Source organism: Orycteropus afer, unplaced genomic scaffold (genome assembly GCF_000298275.1).
Source record: "Orycteropus afer afer isolate SDZICR_OR568_19922 unplaced genomic scaffold, OryAfe1.0 scaffold00012, whole genome shotgun sequence".
NCBI lineage: Eukaryota > Metazoa > Chordata > Mammalia > Tubulidentata > Orycteropodidae > Orycteropus > Orycteropus afer.
In genome coordinates this window covers 7,184,020-7,208,452 of record NW_006921599.1, presented here as the reverse complement: position 1 = coordinate 7,208,452, position 24,433 = coordinate 7,184,020, and the positions used below count along the sequence as shown (strand labels likewise).

The 24,433-nt window shown below is 40.5% G+C and overlaps 1 protein-coding gene across 1 annotated transcript in view; it reads right to left on the bottom strand.

Annotated features, from left to right (window-relative positions):
• PHACTR1 (phosphatase and actin regulator 1) overlaps positions 1–24,433 on the bottom strand; it is an 882,368-nt gene that overhangs the window by 153,862 nt on the left and 704,073 nt on the right. The window contains exon 5 of the mRNA XM_042782390.1: positions 1,524–1,691. Coding sequence (XP_042638324.1) covers positions 1,524–1,691 — 168 coding nt within the window. The remainder of the gene's footprint in view (positions 1–1,523; positions 1,692–24,433) is intronic.

The window sequence follows — 24,433 nt, the reverse complement described above, 5'->3', positions numbered from 1 at the left end:
TTGAACCACCAGCCTTCTGGTTAGCAGTCAAATGTCTTAGGCATTATGCCACCAGAGCAGCCTCTAAGTCAGTAATCTGCAGTTTTAGGATGTCACTGTGGTCCTCAAAGCTCCTATAAGGTTTGAAAAGGCAAAGGATGCTTCAAATAAATACCTTTCATCATTCCCTGTCCTCTTGCCTCTCACTCCCCAGAATTGTGGTTTTCTTGATTCTCCCCATTTCTCTTTGCTCTGAACCAAGCCCAACTCTTTCTTTCCCCATAGGGCACCCTTGGCTAGCTCCAGTAAGAGATGCCATAGGGAGGCAGCACACACCTTACTACTATGGTCCAGCCTGGGTTGATGACAGAGTGAAACCTTGTAACTTCACTGGGATGACAGTTTTTACTACAACAGTCAAATCTATCATGTCATAAGGTCATGAGGAAGATGGGATAAAAACAAGCAAACAAAACAATTCACTGCTCTAGCTGGAGAAAATTCCTCAGGGGAGAAAAATGTAACTCAGCTACACACCCTCCTGCTTTTATCACTGTCACAATAAGAATGCCATGACCCCTCCTTCCTCTGCTCTCTTCTTCCTCTCTAATCTGGGAAGCAGGGCTCTTGGCAGTATCAAAGCCTGGCAAACAATCCTTACGAGCACTAAATTCTCCTACATCTCAAGGGCACTGTTATTTTCAGTGTTTGAGACACTGATGGAGCAGTGACTCATTGGGTCCCAAAGTGAAGCACTGAAATTAGCTTTGTGAAACACCCATCTCCCCTTTCCTCCTATGTGAGCTCCTGCTGACATGGACTCTGTGCACGGTTGGGGAAAGGACATGGCTTTTCTACCCATACACCAGGTATTCCAAGACGTCCTTTCTCCAGACCAATTTCCTAACAGCAACTACCATTCCTCACTGGCAGCAGGGAGGGACCATTTTCTGGCTAATCAGGACCACCCTGCAAACCTGAGATAATGTATATTGGCTGCTCAGATGACTTTGGACCAATCAGGTGACATAAAAAATCATCTGTAGGCAGAATGCAACTTACTCAGTAATTTGGCATAGTGGGACCAGGATTAAAAGGCCTGTCTGGGGCCTTTCTAATGGCTGAATTAGATGGATACCACATAGAAGTGCAAGATTATTTAGTTCTATCTTAACCCAAATGAGTGTTACAAAAGAAAACAATGGCATTTTAAATCATCAATATTATAAATAAGGCACATCTTTTTTAAAGAGATCAAGGTTATTAAAAACAAAACAAAACTGTACAACAACAAATGTAATATACTCCAATATGAGGAGGGGAAATGGAAGCTAAAATATAAGAATGAGATTGTAGAGAATTACTGTAAAAAATACACATATCCTCCTTATGTTTTTATACTCAGTATGTTCTAATTGGTCAGTTTCTTCCAAACTTCCAGATCCTTATGGTCAAGATGATCCAGAGTAGAACCCCAAGTCCAGCAGGTGGAAGGTCCCTAATACCACATTCTGGGGATCCACTCAACCCTGCAGGGCCATTACCTGTCCCATCCATGATGTCTGAAGGTTGGAGCACCTCATATGAGCAGGGATCCCTGGGCATCGGGACAGGCTCCATTTCGGACAGCGCAGGCAGAGACAGCTGGCTGGAGCTCAGGGATTGCCCATTTTCCAGGGAGTCATCTTCATTGGATATGGAGAGTTCCCCATCTGTCAGGTGGAGAAGGAGATGGCAGAGTTAGACAATGTCCACCTACCAGGAAAAGTGCCCACTTCAAGCCTCCTAAGTAAGGGCATATGCTTCTGAGCAATCTTTTTCAAGGTCAGTATCTGAGATGTTTATGTGGTCTTATGCGTTAATGAGGGAGCTCTGGTAGCATAGTGCCTAAGGCACTTGACTGCTAACCAGAAGGCTGGCGGTTCAAACCCACCAGCCACTCCTCGGAAGGAAGGTTGGGCAATCCTGCTTCCGTAGTGATACTGCCTCGGAAATCCAAGGAGGGGTCGCTATGAGTTGGGGCCGACTCGATGGCATATAACAACAACAACAATGTGTTAATGATTTTTATTCTGTCTCTAGATGTAAGGCAGTACATCTAACCACCACGGCAAAAAATTTCAATGACTTTCAGCTATTTTCCTGTTTTCTCTCTACTCATCTAACCATACATAACCCACTGCCATCAAGTTAATTCCGACTCATAGCAACCTCAATGGGTGTTCCAAGGCTGTAAATCTTTATGGAAGGATATTGCCTCATCTTCCTCCCAGGGAGCAGTGATGAGTTTGAATCACTGACCTGGTTAGCTACCAGGTGTCTTACCTACTATGGCACCAGAGCTCCTTAACCACACACAGTCTACGACATTTTTGCTTTTTTTAAAAATGAAAATGAATTAAAGCTAGTTTTTCTTGATAATTTTGGAAAACCTGAGCAGGTCTCAGAGATTGGAAAACCAGGATTATGAATTCCTATTTGAGGAAGCAAAGGGCTTCATGTCATTCAACATCACCAAATGTCCAGGAAAAACTCCAAAAGCCTATGAAAAAAACTCATCTTGTCCTGTTTATGGTGCAAATGGTGATGCACTTTGCTGCTAATTGAAAGAATGGAGGTTCAAGTTCACCCAGAGGAAAAAAACCAGAGGAGCAGAGTTCTACTCTGGCACACATGGAATCATCATAAGTCAGAATCAATTCAATGACAACTGGTTTGGTTTTTAGTCCTCTGTTTACTTCCACCTGAGCCCAATTTCTCTAGGTGGATGTCGTGGATTGAACTGTGTCCCCCCAAAAATGTGTCAACTTCATTAGGCCATGATTCTCACTGGCAGTTATGTAATGATTTAATTACCCCCCATGATATGATCTGATGTGATCAGTCAGTTGTAAGGGGATTAGGGTGTGATGCAACACCCTTCCTCAGGTCACAGCCCTGATCTAATGTAAGGGGAATCTTCCTGGGGTGTGGCCTGTATCACCTTTTATCTTATAAGAGACAAAAACAGAGATAAGAGATCAGAGAGAGGGACCTCAGTACTATTAGGAAAGAAGAGCCGGGAGTAGAGTATATAAGTCCTTTGGACTCAGGGTTCCTGTGCTGTGAACCTCCTAGACTCAGGATGAAGACTGATGCCAAGACAGATGGAGAGAAAGATAACCTTCTACCAGGGCTGGCACCCTGCATTAGAAAGTTCTGTTTGTTAAAGCCGTTCACTTGTGGTATTTCTTTATAGCAGCATTAGACAACTGAGACAGTGGATAAGCATTAGTGAAGCCTCTAAGCTCTGAGCTGCAGCAGCCCAAGGGTGGCTTGGAAGTAAGGATTCTCCCAGTGTTGACCACAAATCACGCTGTGTGGGCAGACAGACTCTGATCTTGCTTACAGCTCAACAAAACAAGAGATAGCTAGTTAACACCATGGTGGAGGATCAAAGGCTTCTATACAATGGCCATTTGTCAAATCAAAATTCCTCCAGTGCAATTTAATCGTACCCCAGGGGTGGCCTAAATAACTAGACATTAAAGTCAAATTAATTTTTAAAGAGAATTGAAAGCTGTTCCAATAAGATGAATAAACACCCAGAAGAAAGACTTTAAAGTTATGCCTCCTCAGAAGCCAGCAAAGCAATCGCCTTATTCAAAATTGGAAGAAAGATGATTTACTTGTAGAAATAAAACAATGAAATGAGTCCAAGGTTAATCTTGGATAATTGTTTACTTTCACTCTACACTCCCATGGTTTTGATTTTTTATATTAATGATATGTGGAGGCAAAGGGTTCCTTTGCCTCCTCCCTACTCCCACCCTTCCCATTAGAACTCATGAAATCTATGTTAAACAGAGCCAGTTAATCAGTTGCTGTAGAGCCAATTCCAACTCATGGTAACCTCACATGTCTCAGAGTAGAACTGTGCTCCACAAGGTTTCCAGTGTCTGGTATTTCAGAAGTAGATCACTTAGCCTTTCTTCTGAGGCACCTGTGAGTAGACTCAAACTTCCAACCTTTCAGTTAGCAGTCAAGCACATTATCTGTTTGCACTCCTCAGGGATTCTGAGGTTCAGCATAGTAAGTCACAAACTGACAGGCTATAGATAGCATGTGGTTCAAGGACATGTGGTATTTGAACTGAATCATCCTTAAATATGGAAAGAATATAATAAATACTGTAAAACCATCTGAAACATACAATATAAAGCTTTGGCATGTGAGAAGTTTATTGTTCTCGTCTTTCCATTTGGCCTTTTTGTATCTCCAAAATAGTAGTAATAGTAGTTATTATCATGGTGAATAATATTATTGTTACTTCTTTTTTATTTTTATTGTAATTTAGGTGAAACTTTACAGAGCAAATTCATTTTCCAAACAGTAGCTCATACACATTTAGTTTCATGACATTGACTACAATTCCCTACAGTGTAACAGCTCTCTTCCTACTTCCTCCTTGTAGTTACCTCTTCCCTGTGTCCTTCTTTCCTATGCATTCCTGCCCCCTGAGCTATCTCCATATACAAATACTGCCCTTCTGTTCTTCCACAATTGATTGATTGCTCTAAGGAGTGTATCTACCTGATATAAATGTTCATCCTATATGCCTGTCTATTGTTTGGCTAGAAGCCACAGGACCTGAAGATAAGTAGGGGTCATAGTCTCAGGGGTCTCACCAGACTATATCAGACCAGTAAACCTGGTCTTTTTTTTTAAATGATTTTGAGTTTTTTTCCACATTGTTCTCCCACTCTATCCAGGATCTCCTGCACTGATCCCTTTCCAAATGGTTGACAGTGGTAGCCTGGGTACCAACTAGTTCCTTTGGAGTTCTGGTGGCATAGTGGATAAGGCACTTGATTGGTAACCAGAAGATTAGTGGTTCAAATCCACCAGCTGCTCCATGGAAGGAAGGTTGGACGATCTACTTCCTTAAGGATTTACAGCCTCGGAAACCCAGTGGGGGTCACTATGAGTTGGAAATGATTCAATGGCAGTGAGTTTGTTTTTTTGTTGTTTTTTCATGGTCATATAGGTTGAGATTAGCATGGTCCACTAGTTCTTGGACTAGCTGTTTCTATATATCTTTGGTTTTCTTCATTTTTCTTCACTCTGGACAAAGAGAGACCCATCATTGCATCTAGATGGCCACTTGCAAGCTTTTAAGACCCCAGTCACTACTCACCAAAATAGGATGTAGAACAATGTTTTTGTGTAGTATGTTACGACAATTGAGCTTGATGTCCCCTGAGACCATGGTCCTGAGCCCACAGGTCCAACACCTTGCTCCATCAGGGTAGTTGACTGTGACTAAGAAGTTATCATACCTTTGCCCCCTGTTAGTTCCAGTTCTTACAGCGCACGCAAATACGTATGTAGAAATATCATCTGCCAGCCTTATATATGGTCATGGGTATATTCCCTTTTGCCTAGACATACCTGATCATTCAGCCTGTCTACCCATCTACTTACCTGTAGATTAATAGTTGTTATCACTGTTAACACAGTATTGTATATGTAAAAGATCTTATCTTTATTGTCTGTACCTCTTATGTACCTCTCTGTGTCTTCCTTTTCCTTAGTGTTACTGTGTATATTGTGGAAGGCTGAAGTGGAAGGCCAAATAGGCCCCTCACTGAAAATTACAGAACTTTAACAGACTACCAGGCACGATTAAAGGTAGACATTCATCATAGTGACTAACTTGCTATTTTCCCCTCTCTTTTGTGAGTTTAAGTTTTTGGTTTTGCTTTCTTTTAAGTAAACAGAATAGCCAACCTCTTTACAGGCACTGAGTTCTTTAGATTTGTTATTTTCAATTATGTATTCTTCTAAGCATAACCCTCTCCCATGACTGGCTTCGGCTGACAGCCATAATCTATGAAGCAAGACAATCCTGAGAAGAGGGACACTGAGTCTGGAGTAACAAGGGAAGAGAAGAACAAAGACACTCCTGGCAATCCAAGGGCTCTTCAACCTCCTTCCCATTTCCCTATATTATCATGTTTACCCCTTTGCTCAAGGAGACAGAGATTTTAGAGAAATTATTCTGTCTGTCTCCTTGGGCATCTATACTCCATAAACCTTTTACTTTCCCTCTTCAACCTGTTGTGATCATTGGCTCTTTGTGATGGGGGGGTGAGGACCTAGTTCTCCTATAACATTATTGTTACTTCTTATTAATAAGAGAATAAGACTACAGCAGACTCTAAGGCCAATGCTATGGAAATCACACAGCTGGGGCAAATTGTAGTCAATATCATGAGACAACGTATGTGAACTGCTATATGAAAAGTGAGTTTGCTGTGTAAACTTTCATCCAAATCACAAAAAAAAAAAAAAAAAAAAAAATCCCATAATGGATGTTCCCCCATCCTCTTAACATATTTTAGTTTAGCATGTTCACATTGACTTCATGGGAGGTAGTTCCCAGTTGGTAGAATAATGATGCAGCTGCTATTCAGTTCAGTACATCTCTAGGAAGCCACTTGGATTCTTGATGGCCCAAATATAATAAAAGTACTGGATAAGACAACCAGAGGATGAGGTGGTTTTGGTGCTAGTGCCAAGTTCTGCTTCTTTAGGGCAAAGATACAACTGAATGGTTACCAGATGTTTTATTAAAGTGCCATGGAAACAAGACTGGAGGAAAAAAAAAAAAAAAAAAGAAAGACACAATTGGAGTGGATGACTTTAGACTTTACGAATCTCAGTGTTAGCACCAGAGGCTTTGCTAGTAACAGAGAAGCAGTATTACTCACTCCCCTTTATTAATTTTATTAATTTTTTTGTTGAGAATATACACAGCAAAACATACAGCAATTCAATAGTTACATGTACAATTCAGTGACACTGATTACATTCTTTGAGTTGTGCTCACTCCTCTTGAATCTCAAAATATTTAGCTCCCTATGGATCAAAAGTACCCTTACTAAATCACAAAGGCCCAAACTATCTCAGAAAGGAAACATTCTTGGAAATTACACTGTCATAACTTCTAACTCTGAATTTTCCACTGAAAAAATAAAAAAGGGAGAAACAAGAGGAAATAAAACACTGATCATATCACTACCTGAACAGGAGCAGTTTCTTTTACTGCACTTATTTTTGCACAGTTCTAATCCTACTATACATCTAATTTTGTGTCTTTCTTTTTTCACTTTCCATTTTAAGCAATATAATTTTTTAACTATCATCTTAATGATTATACTGAATGAATATATACAGATGGGTAACTTAGCTGTTTCCCTATGGTTGGTCATAAAATTAACTTCTAATGTCTTATGCTATTACGAGGGAGCTCTGGTAGCATAGTGCTTAAGGCACTTGACTGCTAAACAGAAGGCTGGCAGTTCAAACCCACCAGCCACTCCCAGGAAGGAAGGTTGGGCGATCTACTTCCATAGTGATATTGCCTCGGAAACCCAAGGAGGGGGTCGCTATGGTTCGCATCTGACTCCATGGCAATGGTTGGGTTTTTGCATGCTATTATGAAAAAATTATTATAATGCTCACCTTCCTGTACAAAACTTTTTCTGAAATTAGGATTTCTCTCCCTTTAGAATACAGGAAAAAAAAAAAAATCCAAACCCACTGCCATTGAGTCGATTCCAACTCACAGCAACCCTATATGACAGAGCAGAACTGCCCCCATAGAGTTTCCAAGGATGTAAGTCTTTATGGAAGCAGACTGCCTCAATTTTCTCTCATGGAGTGGCTGGTGAGTTCATACTGTTGACTTTTTGGTTAGTAGCCAAATGCTTCAACCACTGCTCCACCAGAGCTCATCCCTTTAGAACAGGTTCCAATCAATAAAGTTTATGTATATTAATATTTTGATGTCTTTTGATGCATATCTGGATTTGCTGAAATTGTCTTTCTAAAGAGTTTTTCTATTTATACTACCTATAGCGTAGTGCCTAAGGCACTTTACTGCTAACCAGAAGGCTGGCGGTTCAAACCCACCAGCCACTCCTTGGAAGGAAGGTTGGGCAATCTACTTCCATAGTGATATCGCCTCAGAAACCCAAGGAGGGGTTGGGTTGACACTATGAGTTGGGTCTGACTCAACGGCACATAACAACAACAACACAATATTACCAGAAATATACATATCAAACAAATATCTTGGCTGTTGGCCGTTTCTTCAACACTAACTTTGGTGACCATGTTCTTTCTTTCTTTCTATCTATCTACCTACCTATCTATCTAATCCACCCATCCATTCATTTAGAGTAAAATAAAACTACTCAATAGGCACAATAAAGTCATTGCTAATATTTATGAACAAGAGGGTTGTGACAAGAGTGAAAGCCATTTTATTTGGATCCATGTAACATGGGGATAGAATGACGCTGCTACTAGTAAGTAATTATTATTTTAAAACAAGATTTCCAAACTTACACACAAGTAGAAACAATAATATAATGAACCTATACAACCATGATTTAACTAATATATGACCCCCCAAAAGCCAAACCCACTGCCATCCCGCTATGAGTAGTGCAGGCAAATAGTATAAAGATATGGACAGCTTAAACAGTCTTCAAATTTATTTAAAAAAACCAAACTCACTGCTGTTGAGTTGATTCCAACTCACAGCGACCCCTCCCCTTGGGTTTCTGAGGCAGTATCTCTATGGAGTAGATTGACCAGTCTTCCTTCCAAGGAGTAGCTGATAGGTGTGAATTGCCAGCCTGCTGGTTAGCAGTAAAATGCCTTAGGCACTGCACCACCAGCGCTCATTTTTTACTTTTTTAAATAATATTGTTATGTGCCATCAAGTTGGACCCGACTCATAGTGACCCTTCCTTGGGTTTCCAAGGCAGTATCATTACGGAAGTAGATTGCCCAACCTTCCTTGTGAGGAGTGGCTGGTGGGTTTGAATTGCCAGCCTTCTGGTTAGCAGCCAAGTGCCTTAGGCACTATGCTACCAGAACGTTCTCTCTCTGTCTCTTTAAATAATAGTAATATTAAAATGCTGGTAAAGATGCTGATGAGCAGTGCAGGTAAAAAGCAGAAAGATATGGATAGCCTAAACAGTCTTCAAATTAATCAAAATTGGAATTTCCAAGTATTAGGCCATTAGTTAGGAGCTCTGGTAGCATAGTGCCTAAGGCACTTGACTGCTAACCAGAAGGCTGGTGGTTCAAACCCCCCAGCCACTCCTCGGAAGGAAGGTTGGGCAATCTACTTCCATAGTAATACCGCCTCGGAAACCCAAGGAGGGGTCGCTATGAGTCGGGTCCAACTTGACGGCATATAACAACAGTACATTAGTTAAGGAGCTCTGGTGGTGCAGTGCCTAAGGCATTTGACTGATACCCAGAGGGTTGGTGGTTCAAACCCATCAGCCTCTCCTTGGAAGGAAGACTGGGCAATTTACTTCCATAGAGATACTGCCTCGGAAACCCAAGGAAGGGTTGCTGTGAGTCGGAACCGACTCAACAGCAGTGAGTTTGGTTTTTTTTGTTCTTTTTAATTAAAAAAAAAACAAACTTTATTTTTTCCCAGTGAAGATGTTAAACCTTCTGATTAAGATGATTCTTATGGTTTATTGTACTTTCATTTATCTGGGTCATCACCATCTTTTGTTATAATGAATAAGAAAAAACTCACCAAGTATTGACATTTTGATATTTGACCTAGCCTTTTAAAATTATCTGTAATAATCATTTTCAAAATGGTACATTATGACTGTCTTGGTTCACTAGTGCTGCTATAACCATAAATACCACAAATGGATGGCTTTAAGAAACAGGAATTTATTCTTTTACAGTTTAGGAGGCTATAAGCCTAAATTCATGACCTTGGGCTTCAGCTCTGCCTCTTGTTCCAGGCCCACTGGACTGGAGATGATTCCTAATTCATGCAGGTGCTGGCTGCTGAGGCTGATGAACACAAGACCAGCAGGTAAAATGGCACAATCCCAAGATAAGTAGGCAACAAAGCAAGCCACTAGTTCAAGTCCAGGAAATAGAGATGAAGACTTTGTCAAATGTAAGATCCAAATGTGCCCAAAAGCTTGAGACCTTTCCCAAAGCTTCTCCATATATAATGGTAGCAGGCCACACTCTGAAGGTAACTCCCCTTCTACCACTTAGCTAGTCACAGCAGATTGCACCATGGAGGTGATTGCAATCTCATCATGGGGAATAACTATATCCTGCTGCCAAGCCACTCAAAACCATGGCCCAGGTAAGTTGACACATAACCTTAACTACCACAATGACCTTCAAACATAAGATGTTTCCTACAAAAACTATTCAAGTGTGAGGACCAGGAAAAGAGAAAGCATGTTGAGACAGTGATTCTCAAGCTTTCACAAACATCACAATCCCTTGCCAAGCTTGTTAAAAACACAGATTACTGGGCTCATCCCTACTGGACCCCAGACTCAGTATTCTGTGGTGTGGCCTGAGAATACGCACTTCTGACAAGTTCTTGGGTGATGCTGAAGTTACTTTTGCTGGTTAAGTTCTTACTTTGAGAACCAATGGGTTCAGGATAACCACTTGGGATAGCAAAAGACTGTGCTTTTACTTGATAAGGTTTAGGGCAGGAAACGCTAATCGTGTGGCTACCGTGGAACAGAGGTGGTTGGTCTTAGCATCAAAGCAGACTAGAAAGCAGGAGTTTGCATTGTCTAACCATAGATCATGAGTAGAGTTTAGGGCTTAAGAGATCAATAGAGTGAAGTAGAGGAGAAAAATGTGACAGATACAGACACATGTAACACAGTAGAATCAGGTCACAGAAATGGTAGTGAACAGTATGCAGAAGTCTGTGGCAGTCAATGCCACGAATTTAAATGATGAGAAGTAGAAAACAGTGGATCTGAGATATAGAACTGGCCATAGAAATTGTGCCAGCCTTATTCTCCTCTTCCTCCTGTGAAGCATAAGAAATGATGATAGAGTCAGGTTAACATCAAGGACAGGGAGAGAAGTGAGAATGAATTAATTCAATATCTCATGGAAGTTTCTGGATGGTTCTCAGCTGCTAACCAAAAGGATGGAGGTTGGAAACTACCCAGAGGTGCTTCAGAAGGAAGATCTGGTGATGTAATTCTAAAAAATCAGCCACTCTGTGGAGATAGTTCTACCCTTAAACACATGAAGTCACCATTAGTTGGAATCAACTTGATGACAACTGCTTTTTGAAAGCCATAATATTAACAACATGCATCATTACTAGAAAGTACCAACTCTCATAATAATCTTCTCAGAAAGCAGAGGTGCTTTGTGATACATGTAGAAACTCCTGCCTAGTCTGCTGCTACCAAAGATCCTGAGCTTTAACCTATCCTGCCTCTCCTCCCTTAATAAGCCAGTCATTGAGACAAATGCTCAGGAGAAAACAGACATCCCCTAGAGGAAGAGAGTGGAGAGGAGGAGATGAAGAAATGCAGAAACAGAGTGGAAGTAGTGTGAGCTAGTTTGTAGCACATGAGTTTAGAGCTCAGAGCTCACAGCATATGGGACCCCTATGAGTTGGTATAAAAATGGTGTGGGGGCAGGGGTGGCATCTGACCTCTTCTAACTTCACAAGGGGGGAGGAGGATCAAGATCAACAGCCCAAGCCTGATTCTTATGAGGCAGATGTCAGACATGACTCCATCCTCCAACCTTTTTACCAATTCTGACACCAACTGTCCCTCCCACAGCACTCTCCACTTCTGTGCTGGGTTCAGTGATTCATTGCTATGGCCAAACAGTACTCACAGATAATACTTATGATTAAGGAGCTTTTAGGGATTTCCAAAAACCAAACCAAACTCACTGCCATTGAGTCGGATACGACTCATAGCAACTCCTCCTTGGATTTCCGAGGAGGTATCACTACAGAAGTAGATTTCCCAACCTTTTTTCCAAGGAGTGGCTGGTGGGCTTGAACCACCAGCCTTCTGGTTAGCAGTCAAATGCCTTAGGCACTACACCACCAGAGGTTATAATTCAGGATCAGGAATGACTCAAGATACTGTTCTTTGATCAGCACAGCCTTTTCTCAGCAGTGCCCACAGGCATACCTCTCTCAGGCCCACTGCTTGGCCTTGCTCTGCTCAGACAAGTGTTACAAAGCTCTTTCAGCTCTGCTGATAAGTGCTCAGAAGCACCCCTCTCTGCCAGGAAGCCTTGGCCCCAAAGTTGCTCCATGGGTCAGCAAACCTAGCTTCTCTAAGTGCCTGGAGGCACCCAACTCCAGCAAGCCTCCTGCCCAAAGACATTCAGCTTTTTTTGCTCCATGAATCAGTAAGCCTAGCTCCACAGAGAAATACCTAGAGTCACTCCACTCTGCCAGCAAAGCTCCTGCCCTAAGGCACTCAGTTTTCTTGCTCCTATGGGCCAAAGCACACCACTCTGTCTTGTGCCAGTCTCTTGGTTCTGCTGACCTTGTTGCTGCCATTTCCTGTCATTGCTTCTCTCTGTCTCTGATATCACAGCTCTCTGAATCCTGGATTGAGGAGGTTCAGCACAGGGATCTCAAGCCCAAAGGATGAGCTTTACTACTGGGTATTCTTTCTTGATGTTAAGAGATCCCTTCTTTCCACCTCTGGGATGGTCCATTTTAAGCCTAGCAGGATGGCAACACTGACCAATCCCCACATTAGGGGTTCTGTATACCTCATTTGCATAGTTCCACTCCCACAAGGGTGCCATGCACCTTATTTACATTATTAGCAAGCTATTCAATCCCCTTGGTGGGCCAAAAGCACCTCACATCTGCATAGTTCTATGCAGTCATTCAAAATCAAAAGGGAAGAACACACTTGGCATTTCTCAAGCTGAAAGAACTGAAGAAAAAATTTAAGCCTCAAGTTGCAATATTAAAAGATCCTATGGGCAAAATATTAATGATGCAGGAAACATCAAAAGAAGATGGAAGGAATACACAGAGTCACTATACCAAGAAGAACTGGTTGATATGATCAAGAACCAATGGTATTGAAGGAAGAAGTTGAAGCTGCACTGAAGGAAATGGCAAAAAAAAAAAAAAAAAAGCCTCCAATAATTGACGGAATACTCACTGAGATGTTTCAATAAACAGATACTGCACTGGAGGCACTCACTTGGCTATGCCAAGAGATTTATAATACCGCTACCTGGCCAAATGACTGGAAAAGATTCATATTTGTACCCATTCCAAAGAAAGGTGATCCCACAGAATGTGGAAATTATTGAACAATACCATTAGTATCATATGCAAATAAAATCTTACTGAAGTTAATTCAAAAATGGTTGCAGCAGTATATTGACACAGAACGCTTATTGTGCTCATGAGGAACCTGTATATAGACCAGAACAGACCAAGAGGACACTGCATGGTTTTAAATCAGGAAGGGAGTGTGTCAGGGTTGTATTCTTTCACCATATTTATTCAATCTGTATGCTGAGCAAATAATCCAAGAAGCTGGATTATATGAAGAAGACTGTGGCATCAAGATTGGTGGAAGACTCATTAACAACTTGCGATACGCAGATGACAGACACAACTTTGCTGAAAGTGAGGATGACTTGAAGCACTTACTGATGAAAATTGAAGACTACAGTTTACAGTATGGATTACTGTACAAGTAATAAAGAAAACAAAAACCCTAACAACTGGATGAATAGGCAGCATCATGATAAATGGAGAAAAGATTGAAGTTGTTGAAGATTTCATATTACTTGGTTCTACAATCAACACCAATGGATGCAGCAGGCAAGAAATCAGACAATGTATTGCACTGGGTAAATGTGCTGCAAAAGACCTCTTTCAAGTGCTAAAGCGCAAAGATGTCTCCTTGAAGACTAACGTGCGCCTAACCCAAGCTATGGTATTTTCAATTGCCTCATATGCACGTGAGAGCTGGACAATGAATAAGGAAGACCGAAGAAGAGTTGATGTTTTTGACTTGTGGTGTTGACAAAGATTACTGAAAGGAACATGAACCACTAAAAGATCTAACAAATCTGTCCTGGAAGAAGTGCAGCCGGAATGCTCCTTGGCCAGACTTTATGTCACCTACTTTGGTCATGTTGTCAGAAGAGACCATTCCCTACAGAAGGATATGTTTGGTAAAGTTGAGGCTCAAGGACAAAGGGGAAGGCCCTCAAGAAGGATTGACACAGTGGCTGCAATGATGGCCTCAGGTACGGCAAGGATCATGAGGCTGGCACAGGACTGGGCAGTGCTTCGTTCTGTTGTACATAAGTTCAGTATAGGTTGGAGATCACTCGACAGCACCTGATAACACAACAACAACAACATGCAATCATCGGTGGCTGTTACAAAGACTGGCTAAAGGGGCCATACAAGCAGTTCACAGCACCAGAGCTGGAACTAACTCAACTGCACACAAAAACAATAGCTGGTGTGAGAGCTGGGAAACGAAGCTAAGGTGAGAAGTTAAGAGTTGAGAAATCAATGAAAGATAAAAAAGGGGTGAGGGAAGAATGAACAGATCTGTTCAGAGTAGATGGAGACCACATATTAGAGGAAGATCTTGTACAGCATAAAACTGTTTTAATGTCCTAAAAGTACTATTCATGCAAAAGTTTTCTTCAAAAGACTGTCTCAAAAGAGAAACAGGTTTGTTTTTTTTTTTTTTTTCAGAATTGCATATACATATAAGGAAAAGAGGACCCCTGGTGGTGTAGTGGTTAAAGCACTCGGCTGCTAATTGAAAATTTGGGAGTTAAAACTCACCAGCTACTCTGCAGAAAAAAGATATGGCAGTCTGCCTGTCTTGGAAACTGTACGTGGTAGTTCTACTCTCTCTTACAGGGCTGCGATGAGTTGGTGTCAATTCAAGGGCAATGGAGTTTTATTGGAAAGAAGAACTCCCAGGTGGCACTAAAGGTTAAGTGCTGACTACTAATCAAAAGGTTGGTGGTTCAAAATGACCTAGAGGCACCTAGAAAGTAAGGCCTGGCGATCTACTCAGAAGGTCACAGCCTTGAAACCTTATGGAACAGACCTACACTGCACACAGAGGGTCGCCATGAGTCGGAACTGACCCAATGGCAGCTAACAACAGCAATAATGGAAAGGCTAGAGGTTTGAGTCTCACCTAGAGGGCACGTGGAAGAAAGGCCTGGTGATTTATTTCTGAAAAATTAGCTACTGAAAACTCTAGCAAGCGCAGTTCTGTGACACACATGGGTTGCCATGAGTCAGAGCTGACTCGACAGCAATTGGTTATACTGCATATCACTTTTGTCACTGTAGTCTAAGTTTTTTGTTTGTTTTTTATTGTATATTCTTTTGTTATTGTTGTATTTTGCTTTAGGGATACTGCCTGGTTTGACTGTGATCAATATCAACATCCGAGCAATTAAATTTTCTGAAAGCTTGAAGTTGCCTCCTAAGACTGAAGTTGTTTTTCACAGATGAATTTCACCATGGAGAATATGCCATAGAAATTCTTTCACATTTTCATGAATATTTATACAACTGTTTCTACTTTTAAAAAATTGTACAAATAGATGGACATTTTATTCTCCTGAGCAGGCTTAGAGTTCAAGGCCCTTTGAAGTTTAAAATGAAAAAAGGTGTCAATTCCAATTCTTAAAAATAAAAATCCCTTAATAGGTTTAAGCTCAATAGTGAACCTAAGTTTCTAGAATATGAATTATGGTTTATATAAAAAACTATGTTTAAAACTGTACTTCTAGTGGGAGAATAAATCTATATTTAATAAATAATAGTTGAACATGACTATGAAGAATTGCTTTACATCAATGTATTAATAAGCTATTACTGCAATACATTTCACATGGATCACAAAAAGTAAAAATAAAATTTAAAACTACAATATATACATATATAAATAAAATTTAAAACTAGAATATACATAAATATATATATATTCTAGTTTTAAATTTTATTTTTATATATATATCTCAAGCCCTGGTGGTACAGTGCCAAATTTAAAACTGGAATAAATAAATATATCAAGCTCTGGTGGTGCAGTGCCTACGGCATTTGACTGCTAACCAAAAGGCTGGTGGTTCAAACCCACCAGCCACTCCTCGGAAGGAAGACTGGGCAATCGACTTCCATAGAGATACTGCCTAGGAAACCCAAGGAGGGGTCACTATGAGTCCAAATAGACTTGACAGAAGGGAGTTTGGTTTTGGTTTGCTTTGGACCTTTCAGAAATACTTAGCCAGAGCTGACAACCGAGGTACCTCTGGGTGGGTGGGTTTGAACCACCATTTTTTGGCCAGTAGTTGAGTGCTTAACCATTTACATCACCCAGGGATCATACACACATACATCCCCCACACATGCAGGCATGCTTCATTTTATTGCACTTTGCTTTATTATGCTTCACAGATATTGCATGTTTACAAATTGAAGGTTTGTGGCAACCCTGCATTAAGCTAGTCTATAGGTGCCATTTTTCCAACAGCATGTGCGCACTTCATGTCTCTGTGTCACATGCTGGTAATTCTTACAATATTGTAAAAGTTTTCATAATGGTACTGCACACTTAATAGATTACAGTACAGTATAAACATAACTTCTACATGCACTGAGAAACCAAAATATTTGTGCTACTCACTTTATTGCAGTATTTTCTTTATTGTGGTGGTTTGGAACTGAACATGCAGTATCTGTGATATGTGCCTGTATATATAGGTATCCCAAACCAAACCATTCCCTGCCACTGAGTTGATTCTGACCTATAGTGACCCCCACTGGGTTTCCAAGGCTATAAATCTTTACAGAAGTGTACTGCCTCATCTTTTTTCCACAGAGTGGCTGGTGGGTTTGAACTGATGGTATTTTTGGTTAGCAGCCAAATGTCTTAACCACTACACCACCAGAGCTCCTTATATATGCACATACATATATTCATTCAGGCTTTGTAAGACAAAAGCCAGATGGATAGTTTCGACTTACTCATAAAACTTCTTAATTTTTAATTTACAAGATGAAATGTTGTATCCCAAACATAAGACAAAAAACAGCATAATAAAAAAAATGAGATAAATATATCTCATTAAAGAATAACTATTCAAAGTATAAAGAGTATTTGTACAAATAAATAAAAATGAAATCCCAGGTGTCACTTGTAAATGCATAGTCTTGCTGGGAATGAAGGCAACGCAAATGCAATATCAGCTGATGCTGATACATGGAAAGGTGTCTGTGCAACAATGTCAAGTACAAAAACAGAAATGGAGAACAGTATGTACAGGTTGATTATAGTGTCACTGAAATGAAATATGTATGCAGGTTGGCAAAGTTTTGAAGTAAATTTGTCATGCTATCAATAGTGTTTAATGACCATTAATTTTTTTTTTCTGTAAACATGCTATGTTTATGAAAAATAATACCTCTCCTCAAAAAACTGCATACTGTCTGGTTAAATTACATGAAAAACAATTTGTATTAAAGGGGAAAACTCTTCATTACTCCTCTGGTTTCTGTGAGGAAGAATTTTCCCTAAGCACTCCTGAGTTTTGCCCAACTTCTTTACCCCTCTCCACAGTTTGACTGCTAGGATATAACCATGGCCCAAGTTTCTCCATGGGGAGGATCCATTGCTGTTTGCTGCTGTGGAGTTGATTCTAACTCATGGCAACCCTGTGTGTCCAGAGTAGAACTGCGCTCCACAGGGTTTTCAAGGCTGTGACCTTTCAGAAGCTGACTGTCAGGCCTGTCTTCTGAGGTGCCTCTGAGGGGTTCGAACTGCCAACTTTTTGGCTAGTGGTTGAGTACTTAACCACTGTGCCACCCAAGGAGGAATTAATTTATTCAAATTGGGCCTGCAGGGTGTATATTTAGATCCTTCGGTCTCCAGGAGGACCAGTGATGGCTCAGGACTCAGACGTTCCCTCTCGCTGGGGTGACTGTGGTCTAAGCTTGGGGGAGGGCATGAGTAGAGAATTATCAGGCCTGTTGATAACGTCCTCCAAGCAGTAAAGGTGATGCCCTACTCTGATCTCTCATTTGTCTTAATCTTTTACTTAGTTCTCAAACAGTTACAAAAGTCAGAGAAGGAAGAAGAGTGCTATTATTGGGCCCTTCAAATCTTTCATAGAGTTCCTGAGAGGTGCAAACGGTTAAGGCACTTGGTTGCTAACCCAAAGATTGGCAGTTTGAGTCCATCCATTCAGAGGTACCATGGAAGAAAGGCTTGTTGATTTCCTCCTGAAAACTCAGCCACTGAAAACCTTACAAAGAACAGTTCTACTCTGACACACATGGGGTCGCCATGAGTCAGAGTTGATGAAAACTCGAATTCAAATTCTGTACTGTTAGTACTTGAAGTGGAGAAGGATAATAAGCAACAGTCTGAAATCATGCTCTATTTACATTCATTGTAAAGGAAAATATTCAAGTAAATGAAGCATCATGGGAAAATTTTAGACTGAAGACATTTGGAAGTGTTTGTAAACTGCATCTTTGTTGGTAATTAGCTGTGTAGAAGTTACACATGCACACTTGTGAAAATTCAAACACGTTTTCATTTATTGTTGACCACCAATGGCTACAATTAAAGCAAAACAAAACAGTGAAGTCACCCAGGATAAAGCAAATAATGATCTCTGTGACTAGACATGTAAAGGGAACCTCATGCAAGTCTTGCTAATTGATTTTTCCATCTGGAGTAAGAGCTCTTGTTCAGCTTGTTCTCAGCCTCATTTTAGCTCCCCAGATATATTGTTTGACCGGAAGGGCATCTTCACAGAGTGGTGGACGTGTCACCCCACAGAGCCAAAGATGTTTTCCATGTGAGTGTCACCCTAGGTGGTGGCGGTCTCAATATCAGTGAGCTGTGAAATGAAGATTTCACCCAATGGACTTTATTTTTTGACCTTCATATACTTTTCCCACTAAAGCAGGAAAAACTCACCCACTAAGGAGGTATAGTGACATTTTGTAACCCACAGAGATGACATTTGAGCAACAATATGCAAAGCTGTAAAAGAGCTTCTGCTAATCTCAGTAAAACAGTTAGCTGAGAAATAATTTATCTAAGGATTTCATTAATGTATTAAAATCTTTAAATATAAAAAGCTGGAACTAGCTCCCTGGCATTTGTCACCTTTCACTGGAGATATTTTCTTCAGTTTGCCTGAGTTTTGAGAGTTGATGTCATTAGACTAAATGATACTAATCATAAGCCAAACCCACTGCCATTGAGTTGATTCCAATTCACAGTGATCCCCACTGGGTTTCCAAGGCAGTAAATCTTTATGGAAGTAGACTGCTCTATCTTCCTTCCATGAAGCAACTCGTGGTTTTGAACCACCAACCTTCTGGTTAGCAGTCAAATGGCTTAGGCACTGCACACCAGAACTAATAAACTAAAAAAAAAAAAAAAACCCCAAAATCACTGCTGTTGAGTCAACTCGACTCATAGCAATCCCTTGTTGGGTTTCTGAGGTGCCATCTCTACAGAAGTAGATTGCCCAATCTTCCTTCTGAGGAGTGGCTGGTGGGTTGAACCACCAGCCCTCTGGTTAGCAGTCAGATGCCTTAAAAGCTATGCCACCAGAGCTCCCACCAGAACTAATAGTGCTATAGAAATCATTCTGTACACTTTTAAAGAGACATAGAATATAGAAAGCAATACATGCCCACTCAACTTTGTCTACTTACTAATTAATCTCATTATCATTTGATTCCTGAGTATTTAAAAGAGTTGAATTGAAGGTCTTATTTTTTAAAATGGAGTCTCTCGGTGGTACAGACCATTAACTTGCTTGAGAGCTAACCAAAAAGCTGGGGGTTCAAGTCCACCAAGAGGCACCTTGGGAAAAAAAAAGGCCTGGCAATCTAATTCCAAAAAAATCAGCCAATGAAAAGAAAACCCTACGGAGCACAGCTGTATTCTGACACACAAGGTGTTACTATGAGTCGAGGTCACCTTGACAGCAACTGGTTTATTTGCTACAAGACTACATAGTTCCATTCTCTTTGTCTCTCTGTGCAGCATGTTTTTTCTTTATCAGTAAGAAAAGTCATTTTGGTTGTGAGTATGTGTGTGTGTGTATGCACACTCACGTTTAAAAGTATCTGTGTACCAGGAGGATTTATGACAGACACTGCAGGAGTCTGTAGAATCAGAAAATCTGTATTTCCAGAATCCACAAATTAGAAAATCTTCCAGGTTACCTTTTATCTTTCTATAGCCCAAAGTCTTTGGATGACTCTGACCAGCATATATGCAAGAATAATTTTGTAAAAGCCATGAGGGTCCTTGTTGTCTGACCTGGGCATCTTTGCAACGCACAAAATCCTTTTGAACTAGCTAATCCAAAAATCATTTGATAATCTGGTGCAAAAGGTATTTCAATCCCAGAATCTAATTGACTCAGTAATACTCTGGTTGGATGATTTTGTATATGAAATGGAATGGTACATATATATTTTTGTGCTGGGAGAATCACCTTGCTTTTTTATTATAGCTGTTGTTCTAGGGTTAACCTAATAGTATTTTCCTTCTTGTTCAGATGCCTTTTGTCTAAAATGTTAAATATCTGAGTTGCAGTGATTTCCTATCGCAAAAGTGGTGAAGACACTTCACCTTGGGTCATTTGTTTCAGAAGCACTTTCCTGTAGCTGTTTCCTGATGGACCGATCAGTGTTTGCTACCTTTTAATGGACCTCATGGTCAACAAAATGCTGCAGGTGTTGAGTTTGTGCTTCTCTAGCTGTGAGCTGCAGGACCCAAATACTTCATGGCATTGCATTGTGCCGTCCTGTCTCCCAGATGTGTTTCTTTTATCTGCCTTTGGTGTGGTTATGCCTCTTCAGCAATATTCACACCAAGTGCATTGGTTCTTATGTTATCCATCCAGATGAATTGTGAAGGCTTTGACTACTATTTTAAAGTAATGACTGTAGCTCCAAGGTTGGTAACTCAAAGAAGCTTTACCATCTTGCTACAAAATACAACTAGGGAAGACACTGAATAGAAAAAGAACAGTATGTCACCATTTCTCTCATATGCAATGTGATAGTCTGAATCTCACAGGACCACATACAGGTGTGCAATGAGCACTCCCTGCCCCCTTCTATTCCTTTAACAGTTTTTCTTTTTCAATGTGGCAAAATATATGTAGCAAAACATTTTTCATTTCAACCAGTTTTCACATGTATAATTCAGTGACATTAATTATGGTCATTCTGTTGGGCACCCATCACCACTGCCCATTTCTAATTTTAACAGGGTAGTTCAGTTGACACTGGAAAGTGGGAATTGACTGAATGGTAGTGGGGTTTTTAGAGTTGTGGGGAGAAGTAATAGAGCTGGCCATTTCAAAGATTTAAGTACTCCTATTTATTTATTCATTTATTTTCCACCACTCGTATGTCAGTTTGTTGTACTATGGTGGCTTGTGTTTTGCTGTGAGGCTGGAGGCCATGCTACCAGTATTTCAAATACCAGCAGGGTCACCTATGGCGGACAGGTTTCAGCAGAGCTTCCAGACTAAGACTAGTAAGAAGAAAGGGGCCATCCACTTCTCAAAGAACTGGCCAGTGAAAACCTTATGAATAGCAGTGCACATCTGATATGTTACTAGAAAACTTTATGAATAGCCCTGAAATATTGTTTAATATAGTGCCAGAAGATGAGCCCCTCATGTTGAAAGGCACTCAAAATATGACTGGGTAAGAGCTGCCTCTTCAGAGTAGAGTCAGCCTTAATGATGTGGATGGAGTGAAGCTTTCAGGACCTCCACTTGCTGATGGGGCATGACTCAAAATGGGAATAAACAGCTGCAGATATCCATTAATAATTGGAACATGGAGTTACAAAGTATGAATCCAATAAAATTTGAAGTTGTCAAAAATGAAATGGAACACATAGAGATTGATATCCTAGGCATTCATGAGCTAAAATGGACTGGTTTTGGCCATTTTGAATCAGATAACCATATGATCTATTCTGTTGGGAATGACAAATTGAAAAGGAATGGTTTGACATTCATCGTCACAAAGAAGGTTTCAATATCTATCCTGAAGTACAGTGCTGTCAGTGATGGGACAATATCCATATGCCTACAAAGAAGACCAGTTATACTACTATTATTAAAGTTTATGCACCAATCACCAAAGCTAAAGATGAGGCAATAGAAGATTTTTACCAAGTTCTGCAGTCTGAAATTGATCAAATATGCAATTGAGATGTATTGATTATTACTAGTAATTGGAATGCAAAAGTTGGAAACAAAGAAGAAATACCAGTGTTGGAAAACATGGCCTTGGTGATAGAAATGATGCTGGAGATTGTGTGACACAATTTTGCAAGACCAATGACTTATTTGTTGCATATACCTTTGTTCAACAACATAAACAATGACTATACATGTGGACTTCACCAGATGAAGTACACAGGAATTAGATTGACATCATCTGTGGAAACAGGTGATGGAGAAGCTTAATATCTTCAGCCAAAATAAGGCCAGGAGATGACTGTGGAATAGACCATCAACTTCTCATATGCAAGTTCAAGTTGAAGCTGAAGACAATTAAAATAAGTTCACAAGAGCCAAAATATGACCTTGATTATATCTCTCCTGAATTTAGAAACCATCTGAAGAATAGATTTGACACATTGAACACCAATGACAGAAAACCAGAGGATGACATCAAGAACATCATCCATGAAGAAGGCAAAAGGGCATTAAAAAGACAGGAAAGGAAGAAAAGACCAAAATGGATATCAGAAGACACTCTAAAACTTGCTCTCGAATGAAGAGTAGCTGAAGCAAATGGAAGAGATGACAAGATAAAAGAGCTGAACAGAAGATTTCAAAGAGCAGCTGGAGAAGACAAAGTCAATTATTATAATGAAATGTGAAAAGACCTGAAGTTAGAAAACCAAAAGGGAAGAACACGCTTGCCATTTCTCAATCTGAAAGAACTGAAGAAAAAATTCAAGCCTCGAGTTGCAGTATTGAAAGATTCTATGTGCAAAATATTGAATGATGCAAGAAGCATCAAAAGAAGATGGAAGGACACAGAGGCACTGTACCAAAAAGAACTGGTCGATCTTCATCTATTTCAGGAAATGGCATATGATCAAGAACCAATGGTATTGAAGGAAGAAGTCAAAATTGTACTGAAAGAATTGGTGAAAAAGAAGGCTCCAGGAACTGATGGAATACCCATTGAAATGTTTCAACAAACAGATGCCATGCTGGAAGCACTTACTTATCTATGCCAAGAAATTTGGAAGACAGCTATCTGACCAACTGACTGTAAGAGATCCATATTTGTACCCTTTCCAAAGAAAGGTGATCCCTCAGAATGTGGAAATTATCAAACAATATCATTAATATCACACACAAGTAAAATCTTACTGAAGGTAATTAAAAAATGGCTGCAGCAGTATATTGACAGAGAACTTCCAGAAATCCAAACTGAATTCAGAAGAGAACGTGAAACGTGGGACATCATTGCTGATGTCAGATAGATCTTGGCTGAAAGCAAGAATACCAGAAAGAGAGCTTTTGTTTAAGAAAGATCAGGACAAGATGGTGGATTAGGCAGAAAGACTGCACAGACCGTCTTCAACAAAGAAAAGGGAAACCAATTAACACAGACACAGAAGAGATAATCCTGGACCCCTGAGGCTTGAAGGGAAGGATATAGAAGTGGACTAAACCCCAAATAGCAGAAGAATTTGCGTGAAAAGACCAAAAAAGGAGACATACGGAGCTGTGGTCTGGTAGCGGCCGTGAGCGATCCTGACGGCACAGTTTGGAAATTCCCGAGTGGTGGTAGGACTTAAGAATTAACCTAAAAATCACCCTGCTAGCCAGGCACTGCATGGAGGACTGTGCATGGTGGCTGGGGAACAAACAGAAGGTGAAGAGAAAGGTGGGCTGAGCTGTGGACTTTTGCCCATCTGGAGGATGCCGCCATTTTGTAGGTTTAAAAAGCGGCTCGACTATTTTGGATGTTTAAAGAGACAGCACTCTTGCAGATTCCTGGGGTGGTAGGACTTAAGAATTAACCTAAAAATCACCCTGCTAGCCAGGGACTGCACGGAGGACTGTGCACAATGGCTGGGGAACAAATGGAGAAGGTGAAGAGAAAGGTGGGCTGAGCTGTGGACTTTTGCCAGTCCAGAGGGTGCCGCCATTCTGAAGGTTTAAAAAGCAGCTTGACTATTTTGGATATTTAAAGAGAGAGTGCTCTTGCAGATTCCTGGGGCTTAAGAACACGTTCTGCTTTCCAGCAACACCAAGAACACTCGGGACCTGCAAGACTGACAAGTTTTTTTTGAAGGTTATTCAATTGTAATTTGTGTCTGATTGAGTGGGAGACAACAACAGCCCCCATAAGACACAACTACACCCACACCTCCTGCAACTTCACTTACTGAGTGACAGCCACTACCACCTTCTCCACCAATGGGCCAATGATAAAAAACCACCAAGAAGAGCCTGAATCACCCTTGGCTGCTCTTCACAAACAGTTAACAGAGATCTAAATACAACAATGCCATGA